General features: G+C 32.3%; 4 protein-coding genes across 6 annotated transcripts in view; 3 read left to right on the plus strand and 1 right to left on the minus strand.

Moving 5' to 3' along the window:
* The window catches only part of LOC130447445 (chaoptin-like), a 41,757-nt gene extending 41,434 nt beyond the window's left edge, over nt 1-323 (plus strand). Inside the window, exon 5 of the mRNA XM_056784258.1 lies at nt 13-323. Coding sequence (XP_056640236.1) covers nt 13-323 — 311 coding nt within the window. The remainder of the gene's footprint in view (nt 1-12) is intronic.
* A 3,777-nt stretch (nt 324-4,100) lies between these two features.
* LOC130447296 (condensin complex subunit 3-like) lies at nt 4,101-8,634 on the plus strand. Its single transcript, XM_056784030.1, has 14 exons — nt 4,101-4,310; nt 4,425-4,625; nt 4,729-4,866; nt 4,937-5,059; nt 5,125-5,262; nt 5,320-5,531; nt 5,600-5,797; nt 5,852-6,173; nt 6,229-6,633; nt 6,775-6,996; nt 7,058-7,175; nt 7,450-7,655; nt 7,868-8,035; nt 8,100-8,634. Exons 1-14 carry the CDS (start codon nt 4,173-4,175, stop codon nt 8,244-8,246), a joined length of 2,736 nt encoding a protein of 911 aa, XP_056640008.1. The 5' UTR covers nt 4,101-4,172; the 3' UTR covers nt 8,247-8,634.
* Nucleotides 8,519-11,624, minus strand: LOC130447297 (cytochrome P450 9e2-like). 2 transcript variants are annotated; one of them, XM_056784031.1, is made up of 7 exons: nt 10,694-10,850; nt 10,335-10,543; nt 10,110-10,273; nt 9,725-10,056; nt 9,462-9,666; nt 9,136-9,384; nt 8,519-9,076 (listed from the first exon to the last, which is right to left on the minus strand). In XM_056784031.1, the coding sequence occupies exons 2-7, from the start codon at nt 10,535-10,537 to the stop codon at nt 8,640-8,642; spliced, it is 1,590 nt and encodes a 529-aa protein (XP_056640009.1). In that variant the 5' UTR covers nt 10,538-10,543; nt 10,694-10,850; the 3' UTR covers nt 8,519-8,639. The 2 variants fall into 2 exon arrangements, with proteins under 2 accessions (XP_056640009.1, XP_056640010.1); XM_056784032.1 differs by lacking the exon at nt 10,694-10,850 and adding an exon at nt 11,429-11,624 and having other exon boundaries at nt 8,640-9,076.
* Nucleotides 11,625-12,981: 1,357 nt separating this feature from the next.
* On the plus strand, nt 12,982-26,715 carry LOC130447663 (sodium-independent sulfate anion transporter-like). 2 transcript variants are annotated; one of them, XM_056784614.1, is made up of 9 exons: nt 12,982-13,097; nt 21,110-21,276; nt 21,642-21,850; nt 24,538-24,772; nt 24,831-25,051; nt 25,109-25,460; nt 25,525-25,827; nt 25,888-26,033; nt 26,220-26,715. In XM_056784614.1, the coding sequence occupies exons 1-9, from the start codon at nt 13,069-13,071 to the stop codon at nt 26,577-26,579; spliced, it is 2,022 nt and encodes a 673-aa protein (XP_056640592.1). In that variant the 5' UTR covers nt 12,982-13,068; the 3' UTR covers nt 26,580-26,715. The 2 variants fall into 2 exon arrangements, with proteins under 2 accessions (XP_056640592.1, XP_056640593.1); XM_056784615.1 differs by lacking the exon at nt 21,110-21,276 and having other exon boundaries at nt 12,998-13,097.
* Nucleotides 26,716-26,832: the final 117 nt, after the last annotated feature.

The following is a 26,832-nucleotide window of genomic DNA, read 5'->3' on the forward strand; positions in this document are numbered from 1 at the left end:
TATTATTTTCAGGTGGTCTCATTTTATCGGACAACCCATTCCGTTGCGGTTGTCATTTAGCGTGGTTGGGTCATTGGTACAGACGTTGGATAAGAGAAAGTGTCCAATCTCATAACGCGCCCGTAGAAAGTGCCATTAAAATGCACCAAATGGTTAAGGAAGCAACTTGCATAGACTCGATAACCAGTAAAATCGTTCCTATTATATATTTGCCACCGGAAGATATGAGTTGTCACGCTAGTGCTCTAAGCAGAGCGACGAAAGTGAATAAAACATTTTTGGTGTTTATCGTTTTGATATTACATTTTGATATGATCAGGTAGTGTATCTATGTTGACGGTAAACATGTTTTTATATCGAATTGAATGGTTGAAAGAATGAATTTTCGATTTAATGATAGTGATTCACGTCGAAATTATGAAATGTTTTTATTTCACATCCAATTTTTTTTTATCTCAAATATCATTTAAATGTAATCAATTTTTTGATTAAGCGCAAAAACCTATTCGATATATTATAAATTTCTTATTTATTTCTAAAAAAATACGATCCAAAAATTGTCAACATTTTGTAATTTTGATATTCAGAAGTGTGCCAATGAATCGCTAACGGCCTCATATTGAGATGCTGATTTTTAATATAAACAAAATTCGATAATGTTAAAGAAAATGACTATTCGATATTATAACCGCGCTCGAATTTATTTTCCTACCCAGTTACCCCTCAATATATATATATATATATATAAAAAGTTGTCCATATCTTTTTGAAAAACAGGAAATTGTTCCTATTTCAACCGGTGGTGTAAAGAAGTTGTAAATTAAAAATGTGTACAATTCCTTTAGGTATACCGCCAAACTTGAATGGACATTTGTCATAACTTGTACATATTATTATAACTTTTTTTCGTTTAATTGAGTTTAACCTGTAAGCAATCAAAATTATTGAAAACTGAGACATATCAAGTTAATTATATCAATAAATTATTATTAAGTATTTATAATTGTTAAATTGTTTGCGGCTAATTATTGATGTAACTGAGTTTGACGACATTCAAAAAATAAAGTAGAAGTCCGATAATCTGGCACGTTCGGGACCGGCTCAATTAGATTAATAATTAAACTAAAAATACAGTACGCAAATACATACAACAAAGTTTATTTTACATTTCATATAATATATTTACACGTACTGTAAAACATATTTCACTTAGATTTAAAAATATCACGAGTGTCTTTTTGTTTTCTTCAATTTTGGCGTTTTGTATAAAATTTGTTTCTAATTATATGGAAATCAATAATTTCTGAAGCACTGTAGCTAGTACTAGCCTCAGCAAAAGAGATAAACTTATTTAGTTATTCTGCAGCTTCTGCCCAGCTAATTTTTTCCTTTTCTTCCTTTTCGGCATCTGAGTCATTTTCTTCAAGATTTTGAGTAGGCTGAGGGTTTACTACAATGTTGATAATGTCCTCATCGGTTAGTTCTTGTTCAACAGGCTCATTCTCGTCGATTAAAAGCCACTCCTCTACCTCATCTTCAGGCAGGTTTTTCAAGGGATTGTCAGTACTTTAAACGACATCAAAAACTTTGGTCAGATCGTCTTGATGGTTTTCTTCCTTATCAGTCTGTAGAGTTAGGTCAGATGCAGGGTTTGCAGCTGGCCAAAGTTTTCTCCAGCATTTTTGGAGTGTTTTTTACCTGGTTCCAAGACTGTACAATAGCATAGACGGCATCTTTTACTTTTTTTGAAAATCAGTCACGTCACATTCGGCATTCAACAGGCCTTGAATAAAAGACCTTCTATAAAAGCATTTAAAATTTTGAATAACCCCTTGGTCCATGGGTTGAATCAAAGATATTACGTTAGGTGGGAGCAGAGTGGCAACAATATTTCCACAAACTAACTCATCTACTGGCGGATGGGATTTGCAATTGTCCAAAAGAAGGATGGCTTTAGTATCTTCTGGTAGACCAAGGCTTTTGAAGGATTCCTTGACCTCAGGCACAAAGTGGTGAAAAAACCAGTCTTTAAAGAGTTCGGCAGCTATCCATGCATTTAATTGAGCATCGTATTGGACAGGCAAGTGTGTAACATTCTTAAAAGCCCTGGGTTTACTTATCACAAAAGGGGTCACTCGGTGGTTTCCAGATGCATTAGCACATAGCAAAACGGTTAATCTGTCTTTATTTTTTTTTTTAAACCCTTGGCTGCTTTTTCTCCTCCCCCAGCTAGTGTAGATGTTGGTAAACATCGCCACAATAGCCCTGTTTATTCAGCATTGTAAATCTGTTCAGGTGTTAAATCATTATCAGCCACGATTTTCTCAATCTCGTCTTTGTATTTTTCTGCAGAGTTCTGGTTTGCTGAAAGGGTTTCTCCAGTTACATCAAGTCTTCGAATTCCATGCCGAAACTTAAAGTTTCTGAGCCAACCATCAGAATAATTACAGTCACTTTCAGCAACTCCTAAATCTTTTTTTGCCTTTTCAACAATCATTGGTCCTGTTACAGGCTTTCCTTCAGAACGTACTGCACTAAACCATTTGAACAATACACTATCTAGCTGTTCCAGTTTTGGTTTTTTCAATGTTTGTCTAGAAGCCAATTGAGAAGCAAACTTCATTAGTTTTTTAATGACATAAATAGTTGATGAGCCAATATTGAACTCATTCATTAAAACATTTCTATTCTCGCCTTTTTCTAGCCGTTTGATGATTTCTAGTTTCTGATTGAGAGTCAGTGTTTTCGTTTCTCTCCTTTTGAACTCGAAGGCTTAGGTTTAGAAAACATGGTCACTATACAGTTAGAACGAAAATCACTTTTTTCATAAACAGTTTCAAAAGTTACGTTTACTGCGATGTAAAAGGACACAAAACAACAACGCACAAAAAAATGGCGAAGACGCTTCGTGATTGATTAACGCAGCTGCACTGAATTTGTTGTGACAGCTGAGACTAGCCGGCCGCTAAATGTTTCCGAACAATACCGAGCGCTTCCGGATGATCTCGAACTACTCCGAAAACTTCCGAATAGCTCTCGAGCGGTTTTATTTGCTTTAAAGACACACTTTTGGAGAAAAACCAAAATTTTTAAAATTTTCCGGAGCGATGCCGGACTATCGGGCATGCCGGACTAATGGACTTCTACTGTATATCGTTCTAGAATATTTTAAACCTGCCACTTTGTATAGACCTCTATAAAAACCTTTTTTAATCCTCTTGAACACCCATCAATAATATATATTTTGAACGTGTACATACTTTGTAAATAAATATTTTAAATTTACTTAAATATGTAGATTTATGTCGTTAATAAAAATTTTTCATTATATCGACTGTTTTTAAAAAGCTACCAACGAAATATCATAATGCATCTTATCATATCCCACAAATATGGACATTTTTGTAAAAACCTAAATTCAATTAATTCAATCTTCGTCGTAATAAAAGTTTGAACAATACTAATTTCCCTCGCATATTTGTTGTAATACACTCGAGTGTATTCGAGTCAATCAAAATAATTGTGGTAATAACTATGGTCCCATCCTTGAATATATCTAATTAGGTCCTTCGGACAAAGCCTCTGTGTGATTAAATCTCGACGGTTTGTAAGACCCGGTTGAGAGACGGAGAGAAGAAGAGAGTTGTATGGAGTTGAATTAGTTGATGTTCCCCCAACTTTAGGGTCAGGAAAACGAAGGAAACTTTATTACACCTATTTTGTTACAGCTCTAAAATTATTCAATTTGAATTTCAAATTTTACCACTCAATAAAATTTGATTCGGGAATATTTCTATAAATTCGTAATTAGTAATTTTGACAACATCCATAACAATATTTATTACCCAACTGACAATAGGGCTCGAACAAATTTTCGCATGAAAAAAAATTACAAGTTTTATTAAAATAAGATATTATCATCTTCTGGTATATATTTCATTTATTAACATAGAAATCTCGCATTAATCATCGGCTTTTATAAAGAATAAACTCACTTGTCCAAATTTCTCTAAAAAATAATTTATTTCAAACACCGTGTATCTATTAAATAGCAACTTTATGGCTGCACGCTTTTTATTACAAGTACGTTAATTGACAATGTAGAAGAAGAGCTGTCAAATTCAAATTTCCATAACAGTAAAAAATTTCAAATAAAGCTATAATAATCAACGATGTGTTTGAAGCAAAAAATGATGGATAAAACAAATTCCCATGTCAAAAATAGTATTCGTGAAATATTTTCAAACTGTCAGCGTACTACTGCTGTACACCAAAGAAGTTCTATTATGTTAAAACAATTATATGAGGAGGTAAACCCAATGTTATTTTATTGTAATACTTTTTACTGAAAGATTATAGAAAAAAAATTAATTGTTTTGATTAAGTTAAGTTATAATGCTAGTCTTATAGATTATTGATTTCAGTCGGATCACGAAGAATTCTGGTCACATTTAAGAGGTGTAATTTCCACTTTATTGCTATGTGAAAATGGTCCTCACATCGATAAACTTTTAAGTTTTATCGGAACATTTTGCTCATTACTTAAATCGAATGTTAATCCCAATGACCAAGAAGATGTAGTAGAACATGCACTTCTTATGGAAATTATGATTTTTGCATTAAAGGTAAGACACAATCATCAGTTATTTTTGATTTAATAAGATGTTTTGTAAACAGTTAGAATAACATCGCATATCGAAAATAAATGTTGAATGTGTTTATTTTTAGACTTCAGAACTAAGTAAAGACATTATTAGAATTAGATCCTGTCAGATAATTAATATTGTTTTGGATAAACTTGTTGAAGCAGACATTAGTATAGAACTGTGTGATAAACTGGAGAAAACCTTACTGGAAAGATTGAAGGTAATTAATTTTCATTGTAAAGTATTTTATACTTTATTTGGTGTTTGGTGTATAAATAGAATTATTTCAGGATTCCAAGAATATTGTCAGGCAACAAGCTGTTAAAGCTTTATATCGATTACAGGATCCTTCAAATCCTGAAGATGTAATTATTTCAGAGTTTGTACGTTTGATGACAGATAGTTCTCCAAAGGTGAAAAATCTCATACAAAATATAATTTAAGCTTTAGACTCACATGTATATATATTTTTTTACAGGTACGAAAAGTTTGTGTTGAAAAGATTGCAGTTAGAAAAGATGTTATTCCACACATACTTATGAGAATTCGAGATATAGATCCACAAGTAAGATTAGCTGCTTTCAAAAGATTGTCAGGTTTTGTGGGATTCCTCAAGGTAAGTATATTTTGTTTATATTAAATAGGCTTCCAATTTTGTATGATTTTATTCTAGATACATGAGAAACAATTAGTTCTCCATTTGGGATTTCTAGAAAAATCTGAGGAAATTGCAGACTTTATGTGCACAAAATTAGTGAAAAGTTGGTTGGAACATTACGATAACGATATATTGAAATTCATGAATTCTATAAGACTAGATGCTGATGAAAAAGATATTAAAAATACAGTGGAATTGTTTGAGTCTGTATTGAAAGTTATATTCAAGTAAGTTTAAAACTAATAATCTATATCACATTTGTTTGTGGGATTAGTTTAATAGAAAGTGTTTTCAGAGATACCCCGATTGCAACTCTAACCGAAACTCTACCATTAGATGAAAATCACTTAGTTCCATTTGATAAATTAAATTGGGAAGTTGTTAGTTATTGGAGAATTTATGTGAAACACTTGAGTAAAGAAGAAAACCTTTTGGAAGACGAATTGGAAAATGTTATTCCAGAGCTGGTACACTTTTGTAAATATATTAAAGAGTAAGTTTAGATAAATATTTTGTCAAATATTTAATCGATATATTTAATTTTCAGGTATTATGTGGATATGCCTAAAGAAGTAACGAGCGAAGAATTCTTAGAACAACAGTTTATAATTAAACAATTGTTTTTAATAACAAAAACTTACGATTACGGAGATGTGACTAACAGAAAATGCTTAAACACTTTAGTATCTAACATATTGGAAAATGCAGTTTTAATATCAGATGTTACTCAAACTGTTGTGAGTACTTTGGAAAATTCCATACCGAATCAAGCAAAACAGACCCTTTACATTAGTGAAATAATATCTGAAATTTTATTTTCTTTGAATCATGAGGAAGCGCAAAAGTTACAACAAGAAAAGGATTTTAAGGTACAAATTGATATTGAGCTATTATATTGTCAATTAAATTCATATTTTTTCGCAGATTTCAAAAATAAAAGTAGATATTGATATACTCAAAACTGAACAAGAAAATGCCATTTCACATCAAAATTTTATCGAAGCTGAGAGATTAAAAAATGAATTGAACAATCTAATCGTGGAATTAGAGGATTTGAAGAAATCACAAAGTGAACAGATGCAACACATCAAAAAAAAAACTGACATTTTAACAACAATCAAATGTTTGGATATTGCCGCAGCTGTACTCATTCTACCAAAAGTGACAGAATTCACAGCTTCTTTGAAAAATTTGAAAGAAGATTTCATACAAGAATTATTGATACATGATGATGATAATGTCAGAGTTAAAGCACTACACTGTTATGCTTTGTGTTGTATTATAGATAAAGAAACAGCCGCCACTGGTATCCATATATTTTCAACACCTGTAAGTAATAATTGTTATTGCAAAAATTTCTATTTTTTTTCTTAGTCGTAGATTCAATTTTAACTGAAGGTTTTTTATTAATAAACTTCTTATAATTGAAAAATCACTTTTATAAAGAATTCATTTTTTATTGGTAAATAGATTTTTGCTTATCAAAACGGAGAAGAATGTGATACCCAAACTCTGCTTGTTTGTATAGCTGCAGTAGTTGATTTGTTACGAATATATGGCGCTCAATTAATAGCCGCTCGAAATAGTGAAGTATTATCTGAAAGTATGGATGAACAAGAACAGGCCATCTTCTCCGGAGGTACGTCTCTAACTAACATTTTGCAAGGATTGGTCGATATGATGGATGACGATGTAAGTATTCAAATAACATCCATTATTAGAATCTTTCAACAGCAGCCTTTATAACTTTTAGCAATATGATATTCAAGAACAAGCAGGGCGAGGATTATGTCAATTAGTGTTAAGTAATAGAATTGTATCGCCATCGCTTATTTCCAGATTAATTCTTAAATGGTGCAATCCTGCTTCCGGTAAGATCTAAATTGAACAATTATATCCCCTCTACTTTTTTCAAATTTTTAGTAGATGTGGAGATTTAGTTGAATTTTTATATTTTTTATTTATTAATTTTGAACTCTATCTAATATATTTTGTTTGATTTTGCAATAGGTAATTAGAAAATATTTACATAAAATAAGCATATATAGGAGTTTTTGAAAAATGGTTGTATACAAACTATTTGATTTATTATTTATATAGGTCAGTCTATAAAATTCTGTTCATTCATAATATAAATGATTTCAGACGGAGAATGCAATAGATTGAAACAAATAATAGGATTTACTCTAGAGAATATTCCATTGATCGACGAATGTACTGAACAGCTGATAGAAGCAGTTTTTATAACTATTAAAGTTTTGTACTCGGCACCTAATACGAGTCCATTGGCTGATGTTAATGTAGAAAATATTGGAAAATTTCTATTGGCATTATGTAAAGTTTCCCCAAAAGTGAGTATGTAGCAGGTTTTCCGGATATTATATTGTAATGGTCAACCTAATAACCAAAAAACGGATACAATATTTAAATTATTTTAATAGATATCAAGTACTGTCATAAATGAATATTACTAATATTAAAGAATGGAAAACTTTTAGCACTAAAAGTATATGTTTCAACTTTACAAATTGTCTAGATCCTATTATGAATAATTATGTTTTAGGCTGATTATATAAATAGTAAGATAGCTTCAACAATATTCAAAAACATCATTGACGATCCGAAAAATAAAATTAATGGATTATACTCGAAATTACTCATAGCCATCGATATTCCTTGTAATGTAACATCTATAGAAGATCTACTTAATTATTGCGATGGAGTTCGCAATGTAAGTATTATTTCAAAAATTAAATCTATCGATTATGGAAAAGACGTTTTTTATTTAATTTCAGGTGATTGTTGATAAGAAAATTGAGAAAAATATTATCAAATTCGCTGCAAGATTAAATACGAAAGCTTTTAATTTTGAACAAACTATAAAATCTACAAATGATAACGGATCAATTCAGCAAACTATTTATGAAGAAAACGAAGATTGAAAATTGATGTAATTATTGCCATATGTATCGACACAAAAACATTTTTTTTAACTGTGTAGATAAGTTTCTAAAGTTGATTTAGGTGGTGTCTTTTTGATTTTCAAAACTGGTAGATGTGCAAATGAATGTTAAGCTATAATAATTATTTTTAAAAGAGGTATAAGGACGCTAAAATAAATAAGAGTAAGAAATTATATTAATGGAATTAGAATGTGTAAAGTGTAATTCTTAGATACAAGGGATAAGTAAAAAGAGAGAGTAAAACTACAAAGTGTTTCAGATGAAAATATTTAATCAAGAATATTGTAATTTATTATTATACATATCTTCAATTCATTTTATATATAGCAGAAACAACTTTATTTATTTAATAACATTATAATTCACATGGGTTTAGTTTTTTATCTGTTTCAAATCGAACCAGAAACCTTCTTCTACTAACAAATTGAAAGCTTTTGTGGAAAATTTGAGTGGAATCGGTGTTTTGGCATTAGGAACAAGTTCGAAGTGATTAAGAAGATAAAAATATACTATTTTTGTTTCCATTAGCGCGTATCTTGTACCGATGCAAAGTCTTCGTCCGATACCGAAAGCGTTGTAAACGTACGGATTGACGTTATGTTTATTTTGATCGTTGAATCTTTCTGGATCGAATCTATCCGGATCGGGATAATATTTAGAGTCGCGTTGCATAGCCAAATTCGGAAACCAAACGACTGTGCCTTTTTCTATAGTAACTGGCTTTTCTCCGGGATTTACCGGTTGAATGGTGAAATCTTTTGTACAAATTCTGTCTAAAGCAATAACGGCCGGCCATTTTCTGAGTGTTTCTGTGAAATAATGAAATGTAACGAATTTTATTGTTTGAAATCGCTAAAAAATTTCGTACCTGATACAACCATATCCATATATTTCATGCCCAAAAGAGCTTCATATGTTAGATCTCCCTTACATTCTTCTAGTGTCGAATGAATTTCGTTTCTGAGTTTACTTTGAATATCTGGATTAATGGCTAATTCGTAAGCCATGAAACACATTAAATCAGAAACGGAATCGTATCCGGAAAAAAAGAAAAATAAAGCTTGAGCCGCTATGTCATGATTGGTCATTTGTTGTGTTACTTTTTTGCCTAATTTACCTAAAAAAATCGCATTTCGTTTCAAAATTTCCTTAAATTTATTAAATATTTATATTTCAATATTTTTAGAAATTTACCAAAGTCGTATTCGTGAGATTTTGCAGCGAATCCTGTATCTATCACGTTTTCTTCTTTATTTTCAACGCCTCTCCTAGCTTCCATCAATATGTGAACCATATCGGGGCGAATAATTCCTTTCTCTTCTCTAACTTTAATAGTTTCGTCGATAAGATCAGTGAAAAATTTGGCTATGTGTTCTTCGAAAAATCTAATTTTGAAAAACTGAAATATTATTATAATTAAAGAATGTTTAACGAGATACTCGATAATTGAAATTTACTTCTAGAAATTTCGGAAAAAGGAAGTATCCCAAAAATTTCATCCTCTTCCAAAATCCACTCACATTCGATACTTCTTTACCCATTAGATAAAATTCGTTTTCGGGATCGGCCAAGGAATCGGTTTTTATACCAAAAGCCGTTGTAGCTGTAACGTCGTTCGTAAAACGAGTTATAATTTCCTTCATTTCGATTTCAATCGAGTCCTCTTTTTTCTGCGTAAAATATTTATCGAAATTTTCCGCGCATTCCTTCATTAATACGAAAAGAGCTCTCATTTTGCTACTTGTAAAACAAGCGCTGATTATTGGTCTGAGCTCACTCCATTTTTGTCCTAAAAAACACGATATTAAATCAATATTATAGGCAAATTAGTACATAAGTTACCCTTAAGTGCGAATAAGCTGGTACCCCACAGAGGATCAGCTTTTTCTGAAATGAAGCTCGTATGATCCATGAAATGTTCGAAATCTTTAATCGAAAACTGTTTAATTAAATCTACATCTTTTATTATTATTGTAGGTCTCGTAAACTGGTAAAGTCCATGGTATCTGAAAATTTAATTCTTCAATAGAAGTACCTGAAAAGAACACTACCGATCGATTTTGTTACCTAGCTTTTGGATCTGCTTTGTAAGCCCTTTCTATTATCTCCGCATAAGTTTCTTTGTTATTTAAAGTACCGAAAATATCTCCGAAAAGCGGTATCGGATTTAATTGGTTAACTCCACGATCTTTCCAATAAGTCATCGGCTTTACCGCGAAATAATAGAAGAGAAAACCTAGAAAGGCTCCAGCTACTAATAATTCAAACATCTTCACCTTCAACAGAACAAAACAATTTTTTATTTATCACTACGTTTAATTAGTATAGAGTCTATTTGTCGATAATATGATGTATTATTTTTTATTTAAATAATTGTATTTATTGATTAGATTTTTTTTGAGAAAAAAATAGGGAACGATATGCACCTTTTCACATTAATAAATTTCTGATGAGTACTGTAGCACGACTAAAGTAAATTGGTAACAAAAGAAATTTATCAGCTCGATTAAATCAATTAATAATGAATTTTTATCGAAGAAAAAAAAGGAAGGAAGGGAGAAAAAGAAACAATCTCGCTTGATTAAATGAAATTTGATTATGGAGACATATTTTGCAATATTGAAACTGATAAAAGAGAGAGATAAGACGATTTGGGAATTTCCAGAAGTAAATTTAAATAAAACTACATGCTACTCATATATTTGATGAAATAATAATTTAAAGAAATTATTTACCGGATTTTCTTGAGAAGTATTTGCATAATGATATTTTTAAAAGATTTTTTTTTGTAATTTGTATGTAAACTATTGTGTAATTTTCAAGTCCATTTTTTTCTGCGCTTGCCAAATATAATATTTCAAATTTTTTTTAAAATTACGTTTATAATTTAGCGTCTTAACGCGACAAATAAATCATGTTATTACTTAGTATCTTCTACATAGTTGCACAATGTGATAAAATGTAATAATTTGAAGTTCCTTGTTATAGTCTTTTATTTCATATCACTAAAGATAAAAAAAAACCATTTCCGGCAGTGGGAAGTAAATGAGAGAACACTGAATAGTTAATGAACTTGCGATAATACACCAACAATTCAATGTTAACATGATCAAATTTATATAATAAGCTGTTCTAAAATATAAACGAGATATTGTACTTACATTGTACAATTGTTGGAAAATTTGGTCGATTTAATAAACAAGTTTTGTACAATAGGAATTTCTATTGGTTTACCAATAATTTATCTGCTAAACCAACAAATAAACATCAAGAAAGTTTAGTTTCAATGTTAATTTTCATTTTAGTTGCAGCCTAACTCAAGTTATTTTTTATTTCGATCACCTAGTAAATTCCACTGACCACTGACAAGGTCATTTCAGCCCACTTTAGGTCATATCGACTGTTCCTTTTTATTTGTCTATTATTGTAATATTCCAGGTAAGGAATTGTTCTATGTACAGTTGTAATATTTTTTCACAAATTCGACAAAACTCGAATCACATCAACTACGTAAAAGATTATTATTGAAATGTTTGTTTGATTTAAATATAAATCCTTATTGATAAAAGATCTAGTATCAAAAAGTGACCGGATTTTTTTTAGCAAATATTTGTTTACTAATTAGAATGAATTGAGTACATAAGTATTGACAAGGTAGTTTCGAAGCCGTTCTACATTTAACTTTCCTAATTTTATGGGTAAATGTTAAAAAAAAAAACTAATGTTATAAACCGGAATCAACTACTATTATCTATTTGGTGTGAAACTGTATAATGTTTGAGTATTAAGTTGGGATTAGAAAATTTTCAAACAATTCCTGTAACATAAATCAGAAACAAATGAAAGAAAGAAGAAAACTATGTAAAAATAATAATAACTCAGCCACCGTAATAATTAGTTTTCTTAATCCAAAAACTGGTACATCTGTAGTTTATTTTAAGTGGAAGTGGAAGCTGTTCCGACTAAGGAAGACAAAATAATAACTCTTTCTCTATCCTCCGAGGTTACAGCTCGGCTCTACGCATTCTCAAGCATGCGCAATATAAATAAAGTATCTCGAACGAGAGAGAAAATGAATATTTTCGGTACTGTAACGTAGGGACGTTTTTTCTCATACCAACTGTCTAAATAGGAGTATTATACATATATAATATGGTAAGAGTATGATAACCCGCCCCACGTCTATCATCAGGAACCTCTATACATAGACTATTGATGATACGATTTTTCATATCTATTTTATGCGGAAACGGTCATTATCTCAGGAAGGCTAATAGATATCGAATCATGGATAACTTTGTTCCATAGATCTCATCTGTGTGTAAAAAGTATGCAAATGTATAATTTTTATCAAAAAACCTAACCTAACCTTACAAAAATTACTAAATGTTCTGTTATCTATTGATTTTTCGTGAAAATAATGCATTTGCAACTGTCTAAATAGGAGTATTACATATATAATATTTACACAATCAGACATTAACTTAATTGAAAAAAAAAATATATTTCAAAATTGTTGAAACCGTCATTATGGTAATTTTTAAATTTATATCAAGATTTGAGTAAAGGTAAGTTAAGGTAACCAATAATTTGGTACGTAGAACAGTTAAATCCTGGCCTAAAATGTTTATTTACTTTCCGCATTTGACAATGGAAAAATCACCATCAATTTTCTGTTTATTGTTCCCCCCACAAATAACCATAAATAAGTACCCACTTTATTTGTGTATAGCAGTCAGACTAGCGGTGCGCTGAAAATGTGATTTAAGAAAATGATAAAAACGTTAATTTTCGTATATAAATGAATTCTAATAGAGGAACTGATTTTCCGTAAGTACAAACTGAAATATGATAAAACCAATGAAAAGCGCTCGGTTTTTACATTAATTTAAAAAAATAATAGTAATCGAAATAATCAAATCTTAATAAATCATTATTGAATAAAATTACATTGATTGTAATTTTTATAAAAAAGAAAAACTGTCATGATAATTGTAGTATTTTGTAATGAAAAAAAAATAGTCTTATCATTCAAAAATAATTTTTTATATTTATGATAAGGACCACAGATTTAATAAATCGATACATACAGAGTTGATATTAGGAGAAATCGATTTATCATATCTATTTTATGCGGAAAAACATTTACTTCCGCAGACACCGGAAACGGCCATTATCTCTGGAAGGTCAACAGATATCGAACCATAGATAACTTTGTTCGATAAATCTTATCAAGATCTATCTGTGTGTGAAAAGTCATGACGATTGACGTATGCGCAGAAGAGAACTATGCAAATGCATTATTTTCACGAAAAGTCAATAGATAACAGAACATTTAGTAATTTTTGTAAGGTTAGGTTAGGTTTTTTGATAAAAACTATACATTTGCATACTTTTTACACTGAAACTCTTCTGCGCATACGTCAATCATGACTTTTCACACACAGATGAGATCTATGGAACAAAGTTATCCATGATTCGATATCTATTAGTCTTCCTGAGATAATGACCGTTTCCGCATAGAGTTTCATGATGATCGACGTGAGGTGGGTTATCATACTCTTACCATATTATATATAATACTCCTATATGGACAGTTGGTAAGGGAAAAAACGTTCCTACGTTACGGTGTCGACAATATTCATTTTCTCTCTCGTTCCAGACACTTTATTTATACTACGCATGCTTTAGAATGCGCAGAACCGAGCAGGAACCTCGGAGGATGGAGAAATGGTTGCCGTGCTGTCTTCCTTAGTCGAAACAGTTTCTCTTACCCTAAAATCTGCCTGTGTCACATGTCAACCAAAGTTTAATATTAACCAAAACAAAAGTAATACGAAAAGTGAAGATGTCCTTTGAATTTTTTTCATTTCTGCATAAATTATTGATCTTAAGGATAGTGAAAGTGACATAGCTTGTCACCAACCACCTATTATAAATATGAATTTATGGATTGTAATGAAAAGAAATGAATAATCTTTTGTCTTAAATTTACCGTGAAGCATATTTCAATTGTGTGAATGTGGATATAAATTTTAACGCAGATAATAATTCTTTTTAGTAGCAATAAATTTTGTCAGTAAAGTACGTGCCCATAAAAAATAAATGAAACTATTATATGTAATCGTCATTACATCACGCTTCTATTATAAATTGTTTCATGGCGATAATGTCTTTCACGTAGGGGAAAATGAATGAATCTCAGTCAACTAAACATATATGTATATATAACGTAATTGATATAATAACACAATATGTACATCCTGTATTACGTATTCGTTAATAAATTCCGAAATCGTGTTCTTCCAAATAAAAATTGAGACGTTTCCAATTTTGCTGTAATAATATTCGAAAACCGTGACATGAGAAAACTGTTATTAGATTTTAATAAAGTTAATTTTTATTTAATTCATTTCGATGAAATAAGAATATACATATAAGTATGTATATTATTTACGCTACCATTAGTTGTTTGACAAGATTACTTTTAATTGCCTACGCATTTACTGGAACTAAATAATAATTGAAAACTGAGTATTATTTTATTAATTTTCCATATGACAATAGTTATAAGTCTGGTAAGTGATTTAGTACGGTACGAGATAGATGTTTATGAACGAGGCGACGAAGGAGCCGAGTCAAGAATATCTGACGGACGTATTTCGTAATGTTTTTTTTTCATACTGTTTTTGGTTTTAAATAAAAATCTTATATATTAAAAAAATTTATGATTTCCATTCAGAGTCCGTTCAGGCGTTCTACCCAACCGATTTACTTAATTTTTTTTTTCAATGAAAGGCATTGATGCACAGAGTAGTCATCAACCATCGGATTTCATCTAATTTTCACCATTCTCAAGTTATACTCAAATGCTATTTCCCCCTGTACATTACTTATGGGAGTTTTTCCCATACACACGTTCTATCCTCAATATCTCAGGTTCCATTCAAGATAGAGACTTCGTTTTAATTTGACAACACTCGCTGAAATACCTTCTTTCTTTTGAGCGTTTGAACACATAAATCGGTTGAGATGGAGAGGAGCTAGGCGCGGACATTCAATGTGGAGTTATGGATTTTTGTAGGTTTTTGGCAATTTTTCTACATTCAAAGATCTATATCTCAGGTTCTAATATATCTAGAGAGTTCGTTTTAGTTTGAGATCACTCACTAAAACACCTTCTTTCTTTTGAGTTTTTAAACACTTAAATTGGTTGAGCTGGAGAAGAGCTAGGCGCGGACATTCAATGTGGAGTTATGGATTTTTGTAGGTTTTTGGCAATTTTTCTACATTCAAAGATCTATATCTCAGGTTCTAATATATCTAGAGAGTTCGTTTTAGTTTGAGATCACTCACTAAAACACCTTCTTTCTTTTGAGTTTTTGAACACTTAAATTGGTTGAGCTGGAGAAGAGCTAGGCGCGGACATTCAATGTGGAGTTATGGATTTTTGTAGGTTTTTGGCAATTTTTCTACATTCAAAGATCTATATCTCAGGTTCTAATATATCTAGAGAGTTCGTTTTAGTTTGAGATCACTCGCTAAAACACCTTCTTTCTTTTGAGTTTTTGAACACTTAAATTGGTTGAGCTGGAGAAGAGCTAGGCGCGGACATTCAATGTGGAGTTATGGATTTTTGTAGGTTTTTGGCAATTTTTCTACATTCAAAGATCTATATCTCAGGTTCTAATACAGCTACAGAGTTCGTTTTAGTTTGAGATCACTCAATAAAACACCTTCTTTCTTTTGAGTTTTTGAACACTTAAATTGGTTGAGCTGGAGAAGAGCTAGGCGCGGACATTCAATGTGGAGTTATGGATTTTTGTAGGTTTTTGGCAATTTTTCTACATTCAAAGATCTATATCTCAGGTTCTAATATATCTAGAGAGTTCGTTTTAGTTTGAGATCACTCGCTAAAACACCTTCTTTCTTTTGAGTTTTTGAACACTTAAATTGGTTGAGCTGGAGAAGAGCTAGGCGCGGACATTCAATGTGGAGTTATGGATTTTTGTAGGTTTTTGGCAATTTTTCTACATTCAAAGATCTATATCTCAGGTTCTAATATATCTAGAGAGTTCGTTTTAGTTTGAGATCACTCGCTAAAACACCTTCTTTCTTTTGAGTTTTTGAACACTTAAATTGGTTGAGCTGGAGAAGAGCTAGGCGCGGACATTCAATGTGGAGTTATGGATTTTTGTAGGTTTTTGGCAATTTTTCTACATTCAAAGATCTATATCTCAGGTTCTAATATATCTAGAGAGTTCGTTTTAGTTTGAGATCACTCGCTAAAACACCTTCTTTCTTTTAAGTTTTTGAACACTTAAATTGGTTGAGCTGGAGAAGAGCTAGGCGCGGACATTCAATGTGGAGTTATGGATTTTTGTAGGTTTTTGGCAATTTTTCTACATTCAAAGATCTATATCTCAGGTTCTAATATATCTAGAGAGTTCGTTTTAGTTTGAGATCACTCGCTAAAACACCTTCTTCCTTTTGAGTTTTTGAACACTTAAATTGGTTGAGCTGGAGAAGAGCTAGGCGCGGACATTCAATGTGGAGTTATGGATTTTTGTAGGTTTTTGGCAATTTTTCTACATTCAAAGATCTATATCTCAGGTTCTAATATATCTAGAGAGTTAGTTTTAGTTTGAGATCACTCACTAAAACACCTTCTTTCTTTTGAGTTTTTGAACACTTAAATTGGTTGAACTGGAGAAGAGCTAGGCGCGGACATTCAATGTGGAGTTATGGATTTTTGTAGGTTTTTGGCAATTTTTCTACATTCAAAGATCTATATCTCAGGTTCTAATATAGCTACAGAGTTCGTTTTAGTTCGAGAACACTCGCTAAAACACCTTCTTTCTTTTAAGTTTTTGAACACTTAAATTGGTTGAGTTGGAGAAGAGCTAGGCGCGGACATTCAATGTGGAGTTATGGATTTTTGTAGGTTTTTGGCAATTTTTCTACATTCAAAGATCTATATCTCAGGTTCTAATATAGCTACAGAGTTCGATTTGGTTTAACAACACTCGCTGAAACAACTTCTTTCTTTTGAGTTTTTGAACACTCAAATCGGTTCAGTTGGAGAGGAGCTAGGCGCGGACATTCAATGTGGAGTTATGGATTTTTGTAGGTTTTTGGCAATTTTTCTACATTCAAAGATCTATATCTCAGGTTCTAATATATCTAGAGAGTTCGTTTTAGTTTGAGATCACTCACTAAAACACCTTCTTTCTTTTGAGTTTTTGAACACTTAAATTGGTTGAGCTGGAGAAGAGCTAGGCGCGGACATTCAATGTGGAGTTATGGATTTTTGTAGGTTTTTGGCAATTTTTCTACATTCAAAGATCTATATCTCAGGTTCTAATATATCTAGAGAGTTAGTTTTAGTTTGAGATCACTCACTAAAACACCTTCTTTCTTTTGAGTTTTTGAACACTTAAATTGGTTGAGCTGGAGAAGAGCTAGGCGCGGACATTCAATGTGGAGTTATGGATTTTTGTAGGTTTTTGGCAATTTTTCTACATTCAAAGATCTATATCTCAGGTTCTAATATATCTAGAGAGTTCGTTTTAGTTTGAGATCACTCGCTAAAACACCTTCTTCCTTTTGAGTTTTTGAACACTTAAATTGGTTGAGCTGGAGAAGAGCTAGGCGCGGACATTCAATGTGGAGTTATGGATTTTTGTAGGTTTTTGGCAATTTTTCTACATTCAAAGATCTATATCTCAGGTTCTAATATATCTAGAGAGTTAGTTTTAGTTTGAGATCACTCACTAAAACACCTTCTTTCTTTTGAGTTTTTGAACACTTAAATTGGTTGAACTGGAGAAGAGCTAGGCGCGGACATTCAATGTGGAGTTATGGATTTTTGTAGGTTTTTGGCAATTTTTCTACATTCAAAGATCTATATCTCAGGTTCTAATATAGCTACAGAGTTCGTTTTAGTTCGAGAACACTCGCTAAAACACCTTCTTTCTTTTAAGTTTTTGAACACTTAAATTGGTTGAGTTGGAGAAGAGCTAGGCGCGGACATTCAATGTGGAGTTATGGATTTTTGTAGGTTTTTGGCAATTTTTCTACATTCAAAGATCTATATCTCAGGTTCTAATATAGCTACAGAGTTCGATTTGGTTTAACAACACTCGCTGAAACAACTTCTTTCTTTTGAGTTTTTGAACACTCAAATCGGTTCAGTTGGAGAGGAGCTAGGCGCGGACATTCAATGTGGAGTTATGGATTTTTGTAGGTTTTTGGCAATTTTTCTACATTCAAAGATCTATATCTCAGGTTCTAATATATCTAGAGAGTTCGTTTTAGTTTGAGATCACTCACTAAAACACCTTCTTTCTTTTGAGTTTTTGAACACTTAAATTGGTTGAGCTGGAGAAGAGCTAGGCGCGGACATTCAATGTGGAGTTATGGATTTTTGTAGGTTTTTGGCAATTTTTCTACATTCAAAGATCTATATCTCAGGTTCTAATATATCTACAGAGTTCGTTTTAGTTTGAGAACACTCGCTAAAACACCTTCTTTCTTTTGAATTTTTGAACACTCAAATCGGTTCAGTTGGAGAGGAGCTAGGCGAAGACATTCATTGTGGAGTTATGGATTTTTGTAGGTTTTTGGCCATTTTTCTACATTCAAAAATCTATATCTCAGGTTCTAATATAGCTACAGAGTTCGATTTGGTTTAACAACACTCGCTGAAACAACTTCTTTCTTTTGAGTTTTTGAACACTTAAATCGGTTGAGTTTGAGAGGAGCTAGGCGCGGACATTCAATGTGGAGTTATGGATTTTCGTAGGTTTTTGGCAATTTTTCTACATTCAAAGATCTATATCTCAGGTTCTAATATATCTACAGAGTTCGTTTTAGTTTGAGATCACTCGCTAAAACACCTTCTTTCTTTTGAGTTTTTGAACACTTAAATTGGTTGAGCTGGAGAAGAGCTAGGCGCGGACATTCAATGTGGAGTTATGGATTTTTGTAGGTTTTTGGCAATTTTTCTACATTCAAAGATCTATATCTCAGGTTCTAATATAGCTACAGAGTTCGTTTTAGTTCGAGAACACTCGCTAAAACACCTTCTTTCTTTTAAGTTTTTGAACACTTAAATTGGTTGAGCTGGAGAAGAGCTAGGCGCGGACATTCAATGTGGAGTTATGGATTTTTGTAGGTTTTTGGCAATTTTTCTACATTCAAAGATCTATATCTCAGGTTCTAATATATCTACAGAGTTCGTTTTAGTTTGAGAACACTCGCTAAAACACCTTCTTTCTTTTGAATTTTTGAACACTCAAATCGGTTCAGTTGGAGAGGAGCTAGGCGAAGACATTCATTGTGGAGTTATGGATTTTTGTAGGTTTTTGGCCATTTTTCTACATTCAAAAATCTATATCTCAGGTTCTAATATAGCTACAGAGTTCGATTTGGTTTAACAACACTCGCTGAAACAACTTCTTTCTTTTGAGTTTTTGAACACTTAAATCGGTTGAGTTTGAGAGGAGCTAGGCGCGGACATTCAATGTGGAGTTATGGATTTTCGTAGGTTTTTGGCAATTTTTCTACATTCAAAGATCTATATCTCAGGTTCTAATATATCTACAGAGTTCGTTTTAGTTTGAGAACACTCGCTAAAACACCTTCTTTCTTTTGAATTTTTGAACACTCAAATCGGTTCAGTTGGAGAGGAGCTAGGCAAAGACATTCATTGTGGAGTTATGGATTTTTGTAGGTTTTTGGCAATTTTTCTACATTCAAAGATCTATATCTCAGGCTCTAATATAGCTACAGAGTTCGTTTTCGTTTAAGAACACTCGCTGAAACAACTTCTTTCTTTTGAATTTTTGAACACTCAAATCGGTTCAGTTGGAGAGGAGCTAGGCGAAGACATTCATTGTGGAGTTATGGATTTTTGTAGGTTTTTGGCCATTTTTCTACATTCAAAGATCTATATCTCAGATTCTAATATATCTAGAGAGTTCGATTTAGTTTGAGAACGCTCGCTAAAACACCTTCTTTCTTTTGAATTTTTGAACACTCAAATCGGTTCAGTTGGAGAGGAGCTAGGCGAAGACATTCATTGTGGAGTTATGGATTTTTGTAGGTTTTTGGCAATTTTTCTACATTCAAAGATCTATATCTCAGATTCTAATATAGCTACGGAGTTCGTTCTTTTCTATTATAATGATTTCTGATACTTATTTAATGGATTCGATGCGACCGAAGCCGAGGGTAAAAGCAATTATATTGAAATATGAAATGTCATATTTGAAAATTTTACTGAAAAATAACTCCTTTGATTATTCTCTTATTATTTAAAAAAATAAAAATTAACAGAAGTTACTAAGATAACATTGTAAACAAATATTGAATTCTTGGTAATACAAAAAATATTTTCCTGAAGAATGGACGTTAATTCGAAGAAAATTGTTGAGAAAACTGCGGAAGCAGTAGGGAAAATTATTCAAATTAAGTCTTCGAAAAGGTACGAAAAAAAATATGCGATGTACTGGAAACATTCAAAAATTAGAATAAAAGTTTAGTTATTGAATATAATTGATTTTTTTTCTAATTATTTCAAACGGGATTGGGAGAATTTGAGAGTACAGTAAAGTGCCATTTTCCGGACTCAAATTAGTAGGTACTGTAAAATCGACTGGAAAAGTTTGTCTATTATGAAACAGAAAACTACGGAATTATTAATAATAGTTGAAAAATAATGTTTATAAATCGCGAACATAATAGTAGCAATAACTTTATTATAGGTGTATTGTACCTATGCTCATTGTCCGATTGAGTGATTTATATTGACGGTTATCGAATAAAATTAATGGTTTTAGGCAAGATCAACATGTACAGCAATTTATTGGGAAAACCGATGAGTCTCACGATAATCCAAATTTTAACGATTCTACTATTGACATATGTACGTCCAGTCAAAGAACTAGTCCTTGTTTAGGAGGAGTTTACTCGGTTAAAAATTATTTAGGTAGTAACAACTTTTTAGGTAAGATCTATAGTAAGTGATAACGAAAAACCTGCACCGAACGCAACTCAAAAAGTTCGCTTTTGATATTTTCTAAGATATTTGATCATATTTTGTCAGATCCACCTCACGAATCAATAAAAAAATTGTTTTTTGTTCAATATTTTTTTTATAAACATATTGTATTTTTATTATTTAGTGATATGATAATTAATTTATTTGTTTTTACGTTTTTATAAACAGTCAAATTCGCACATGCAAAACATGCGGTTAAAACTAAGTTATTCAGATTTCTTGCTGTATATTTCGTTTATTATCAAATTTAAACAACTTTTGAGATGATTCTCGTCGATAGGTATTATATAATATAGTACTTTCTCTTATAGTTGTCGATGAAGCCACTAAAGATACATCGTTGACTGACGCCTTGAAAGATTTGATTCCTTGTACAAAAAATGCAGTTGGAAAACTATTTACAAAAAAAATGTTGTACAAAAGACTACCGATACTTAATTGGTTACCGCAATATAATTCCAGTTATGCAGCAGGTGATTTCATAGCTGGAATTACTGTCGGACTCACATTAATACCACAAGTTAGTAGAGGTATTTTCGATTCGCTTATTGAAACCATTTCTCAAAATGATTCTCTCTAACTCAGGGGTGCTCAAACGGTCGATCGCGAGTGCTTTTTCAGTAGATCTCGAGAAGAAAAAAATTTTTAATAAGTAGGTAGGTAACTAAACTACAAAAATGTATTACGTAATAAAATAACACTGCTTGCTGCAGAAGGCGGCTTTATCAAAAGCCGCGTTGTTTCTAGACTAGACTGTACTGTCTAGTTTCGGGCGGCGCGTTTGACGGGAACATTCGAGACTTTCTTTCAAGCCGATATAAATGTTACGCCTGCATGAATTGGAGTCATTCTGAATTGTAACTTGATAGCGATACTACGTCGATACAAAGTTTATTATTAAATAGTGGAAAATGAGTGCAGTGAAGAAATCTAAAACGTATCATTTTAATAAGGATTCGGAGGAAGAATTTTTCTTTTGTATGGTGAAGGATAAGTGCATTTGTGTTATTTGTCGTGCGTCAGTTGCAATACCTAAGCGTGGTGACTTAGAGAGGCATCATAAAAACTATCAAAAGGATTTTCCGCCACAGAGTGAATTAAGAAAACGAAAAGTAAGTGGTTTTATATCTTGTTTGAAAAAAGAACAAACCATGTTCACAAGACCAGCCAAACAATCAAAAGCTGCTACGATCGCGTCATTTAAAATATCTCATATATTGGCGAAAAACAAGAAACCATTCGAAGATGGATCGGTGGTGAAGGAAGCATTTATTGAAGCGGGTGAGACTTGGAGATTTGGAGATTTGGAGATTTTAAAAATAAAACAGAAATCATGTCTGCTATTAGAGAACTTCAGTTATCTCGTCCGACTGTCACAAGGCGTATTGAAGTCATGAGTCAGGACATCGCAGATAAACTAAAACATGATATCATGGAATGTACATACTTTTCTTTACAGTTCGACGAATCCACCGATATGACAGACATTGTCCAGCTGTGTATTTTTATTCGGATGGTATTCAATGACATGTCGGCTAAGGAAGAATTTTTGACAATCATTCCTCTGAAGGGGAAGACCCGTGGCGAAGATATATATGAAGTTTTCTTTAATTTTGTAAAAAACTACGAGCTACCAATATATAAATTAGTGTGCATTACAACCGATGGAGCACCAGCAATGACTGGAAACAAAAACGGTTTTGTGGCATTGTGTCGAGCTAATGAAGAATTCCCTTCATTTTTTTCATTCCATTGCATTATCAATTATCAACAAATTTTGTGTTCCAAAGTTTTAAACACGGAGGAAATTATGGGCATTGCAACAAAAATTGTGAATTCTATCCGTGCACGTAGCTTGCAACGGCGGCTCTTTCAGTTGCAGTTGGAAGATAGGGAGTCAACTGAACATACTGATTTAGTTCTTCGCACAGACGTCAGGTGGTTGAGTCGCGGAAAGTTCCTACGAGAATTATTGCCCGAAATAACAGCTTTTCTAGACGAAAGAGGTGATGACACTCAGATTTTGAAAAACGAAAAATGGCTGACTGATTTGGCATTTTTGACTGACATCACAATGCACTTAAACATCGTTAACTTGGAGCTTCAAGGTAAAGGAAAAACTATTATTGAGATGATTAGCGCAGTAAACGCATTCAAAAGTAAATTGCAACTTATGATAGATCAACTGAAAAGAAAGGATCTGAAACATTTTCCGTCTTTGAAAGCAAGGATTCCTCAGTTTAATTATGATACGTATGAGGCTGAATTATCAAATATTTTGGGACAATTCGAAATGCGTTTTTATGATTGCAGTAAATTGGAAAATATAGCATCATTTATGAGTTATCCTTTTTCATGTAAAAACATTGAGGAATTAGCTACTGAAATAGCAAGTCAGTTTAATATGAACTCATGTTCTGTTGAAAATGAGTTGGTGCAGATTATATCAGATATACATCTCAAAGTTACAGCATCTGATACAAATTTCTGGTGTTTTATATCTGAAAATAAATATCCGAATCTAAGGCAAATCGCCCTTCAACTGACTAAGGCATTGTTTGGGTCAACTTACTTGTGCGAGTCTGCATTTTCTGAAATGAAGAAAATTAAGTCAAAATATCGCAATCGACTAACTGACGATCATATGTCATCATGCTTGCGATTAGCACTCAGTGGTTACGTACCATCTTATGAAAAGTATGCTGAGGACATGCAGTGCCACGCTTCAACATCCAAAGCCACTCTTTAGTTAGGTTTAACACCATATGTAACTCTTTTGTTTTGTAACAACCAATAAACTCGCAATTTTGAATAACTATGAGTTTTTTCATTGATATTGTAGAGAAGAACCTAACTAAACCTAACCCAAACCTTGACTAAAATAATGTACCTATATTGTGCAGAAAGCTAATATCTATATATGCTACGGTACACCCTACCTAGGTAAGTAGGGTGTATCGTGTATGTACGACAACCCTGCATCACACATACTTGTAGCCTCGATGCAGAGTCGATCGTAAGTAGTCTAAAAATATTGAGGTAGATCGCCAGCAGTTCAAGTTTGAGCACCCCTGCTCTAACTTTAGAAAAAAAAATTTTTAAAACATTTTCTTCGCCAAACGTAATATCAGCACATTTTTAAATATTTAATTCAAACAATATTTATCGGTAATTTATCAATAACTATACTAAACTAATGAATTTTAGGGGTTAGCTTATCACAGTATTATCGGTTTACCCCCAGAGTACGGTTTATACAGTTCTTTTATAGGCTGTTTTATTTATATAATATTTGGAAGTTGTAAAGATGTACCTTTTGGACCATCTGCCTTAAACGCGCTTTTAGCATCCCAAGCTATAAACGGAAAAGGACCGGAGCATGCTATATTATTAACATTTTTAACAGGTATTATCCAGATATTAATGGGCGTATTGGGATTAGGTAATGATCAAATTGTTTTACATAAACTAATCATCAGTAACGCGTTCGGTTCTTTCAGGCTTCATAATAAATTTTGTATCAGCCCCAGTATCGTCCGGATTTACATCAGCTGTAGCTTTGATAATAATTACTTCGCAAATTAAAGATATCTTGGGTATAAAGCCTAAAGGAAGTACCTTTGTGGAAACTTGGTATAGTGTGTTTGAGGAAATTCGGAATATAAGACTCTGGGATACCGTGATGGGTGTAGTTTGCATAATTTTATTATTAATTATGAAGGTAATAATATATATTTTATCGATAATAAACGTATTTATTTCGTTAAATATCTTGTAGTCGATCGGGAATCATAAATTGCGATCGACTGAAGGAAAAGCTACAACTTTCCAAAAAATGTATAATAAACTAACTTGGACGATTGGAACAGGTCGTAATGCTATTATGGTTATAATTTGTGCTTTTATTGGTTGGATGTTCTGTAAAACAAAGAATCCGCCATTTTTGGTTATTGGTCATGTACCGCAAGGTTTGCCCACAATCAAAATACCTCCATTTGGATTCACCAGAGAAGAAAATGGAACCGCAGTTGAATATACATTTACCAACATGGTGACTAATTTGGGAAGTGGGATCATCATAGTTCCCTTAATTGGTTTGCTTGAAAATATCGCCATATGTAAAGCATTTGGTAATCATAGATTTTTCTGTTCCACTTCATAATCAACCGTCTATAATATTATTTATTATTTTAGCTAACGGGAAACCGGTGGATGCCACTCAAGAACTTTTAGCTCTGGGCTTTTGCAACATCGGTAATTCGTTTGTCCAAGGTTATCCAGGAACTGGAGCTCTAGGAAGAAGTGCCGTAAACAATGCCAGTGGAGTTCGTACACCTTTGGGTGGAATTTACACTGGAACTTTAGTAATAGTCGCTCTTCTATTTTTTACACACTATTTCTATTACATTCCCAATGCCGCTTTAGCGGCAGTCATTATTGCTGCTACTATATTTATGATCGAGGTGAAAGTTGTCAAGCCAATGTGGAGATCAAAAAGTGAGCAAACCCAGTTTATAAAAGTATTTAAACTAACTTATTTCGTTTAACATATTCCAGAAAGCTGTTTCACGATCTTTATAGTTACATTTATAGCTTGCCTCGTACTGCGTTTAGAAATTGGAATTTTGGTGGGTATCGGAACCAATTTATTGCTGTTGTTATACCATGCAGCAAGACCCAAAATAATTGTGGAGAAATTAACCGTAAGTTAATTATAATAAAATAATTGAGGAAATGTTTAAATAGATTTTCAATTTTTTTCTAAACAAAACTAGTTTCGGTCGGATTATTTTCCTTAAATCACACTTCGTCTTCAAAATAATGCAATGTATTGAAAAAACTGGCCTAATTCGTATAATTACCCTCTTGAATCCTTATTTTTATTTCAGACCACAGCAGGAGTTGAATATCTACTTTTAACCCCCGATAGGTGTCTGATATTTCCATCTGCTGACTACGTTCGGTACATCGTGACCAAATACGGGGTACGCCAAGGAGTACCTCTAGTTATAGATTGTTCTCACATATATGGAGCGGATTTTACAGCAGCCACTGTTATAGAAACATTAATTACAGATTTTGCGGCGAGAGATCAAACTATATTCTTTTTTAACCTTAAACCATCCGTATGCTCGGTATTTGAAGGTTTATCGCCGAAAGGTTTTGTTGTATTTTATAATGCGAACGATTTAGACGATCTTCTAACTAAATACGTAAAAGGAGAGAATGTAAAAAGCCAAATACCTTAATCAAACAAACCAGGAAACTAAAAATTTATTTTCCATTTCCCTGATGCACTTCAAAAATATCTGTGAGATCAAAATATATGTATTTTATATTTTTTGTGTATTTCACAATTTCCAAATAAAGTTTTAATCAAATTGACTAAAGCGTTTCTATATATATTCAAAATTTAAACGAAAATTGGGATATTTTGAGTTTTCTAAGTTGTCATTCTGCAATTCTGTATCACAACCTTAATGTTCTATGATGTTTTAAAAG

Source organism: Diorhabda sublineata, chromosome 8 (assembly GCF_026230105.1).
Source record: "Diorhabda sublineata isolate icDioSubl1.1 chromosome 8, icDioSubl1.1, whole genome shotgun sequence".
NCBI classification, from domain to species: Eukaryota; Metazoa; Arthropoda; class Insecta; order Coleoptera; family Chrysomelidae; genus Diorhabda; species Diorhabda sublineata.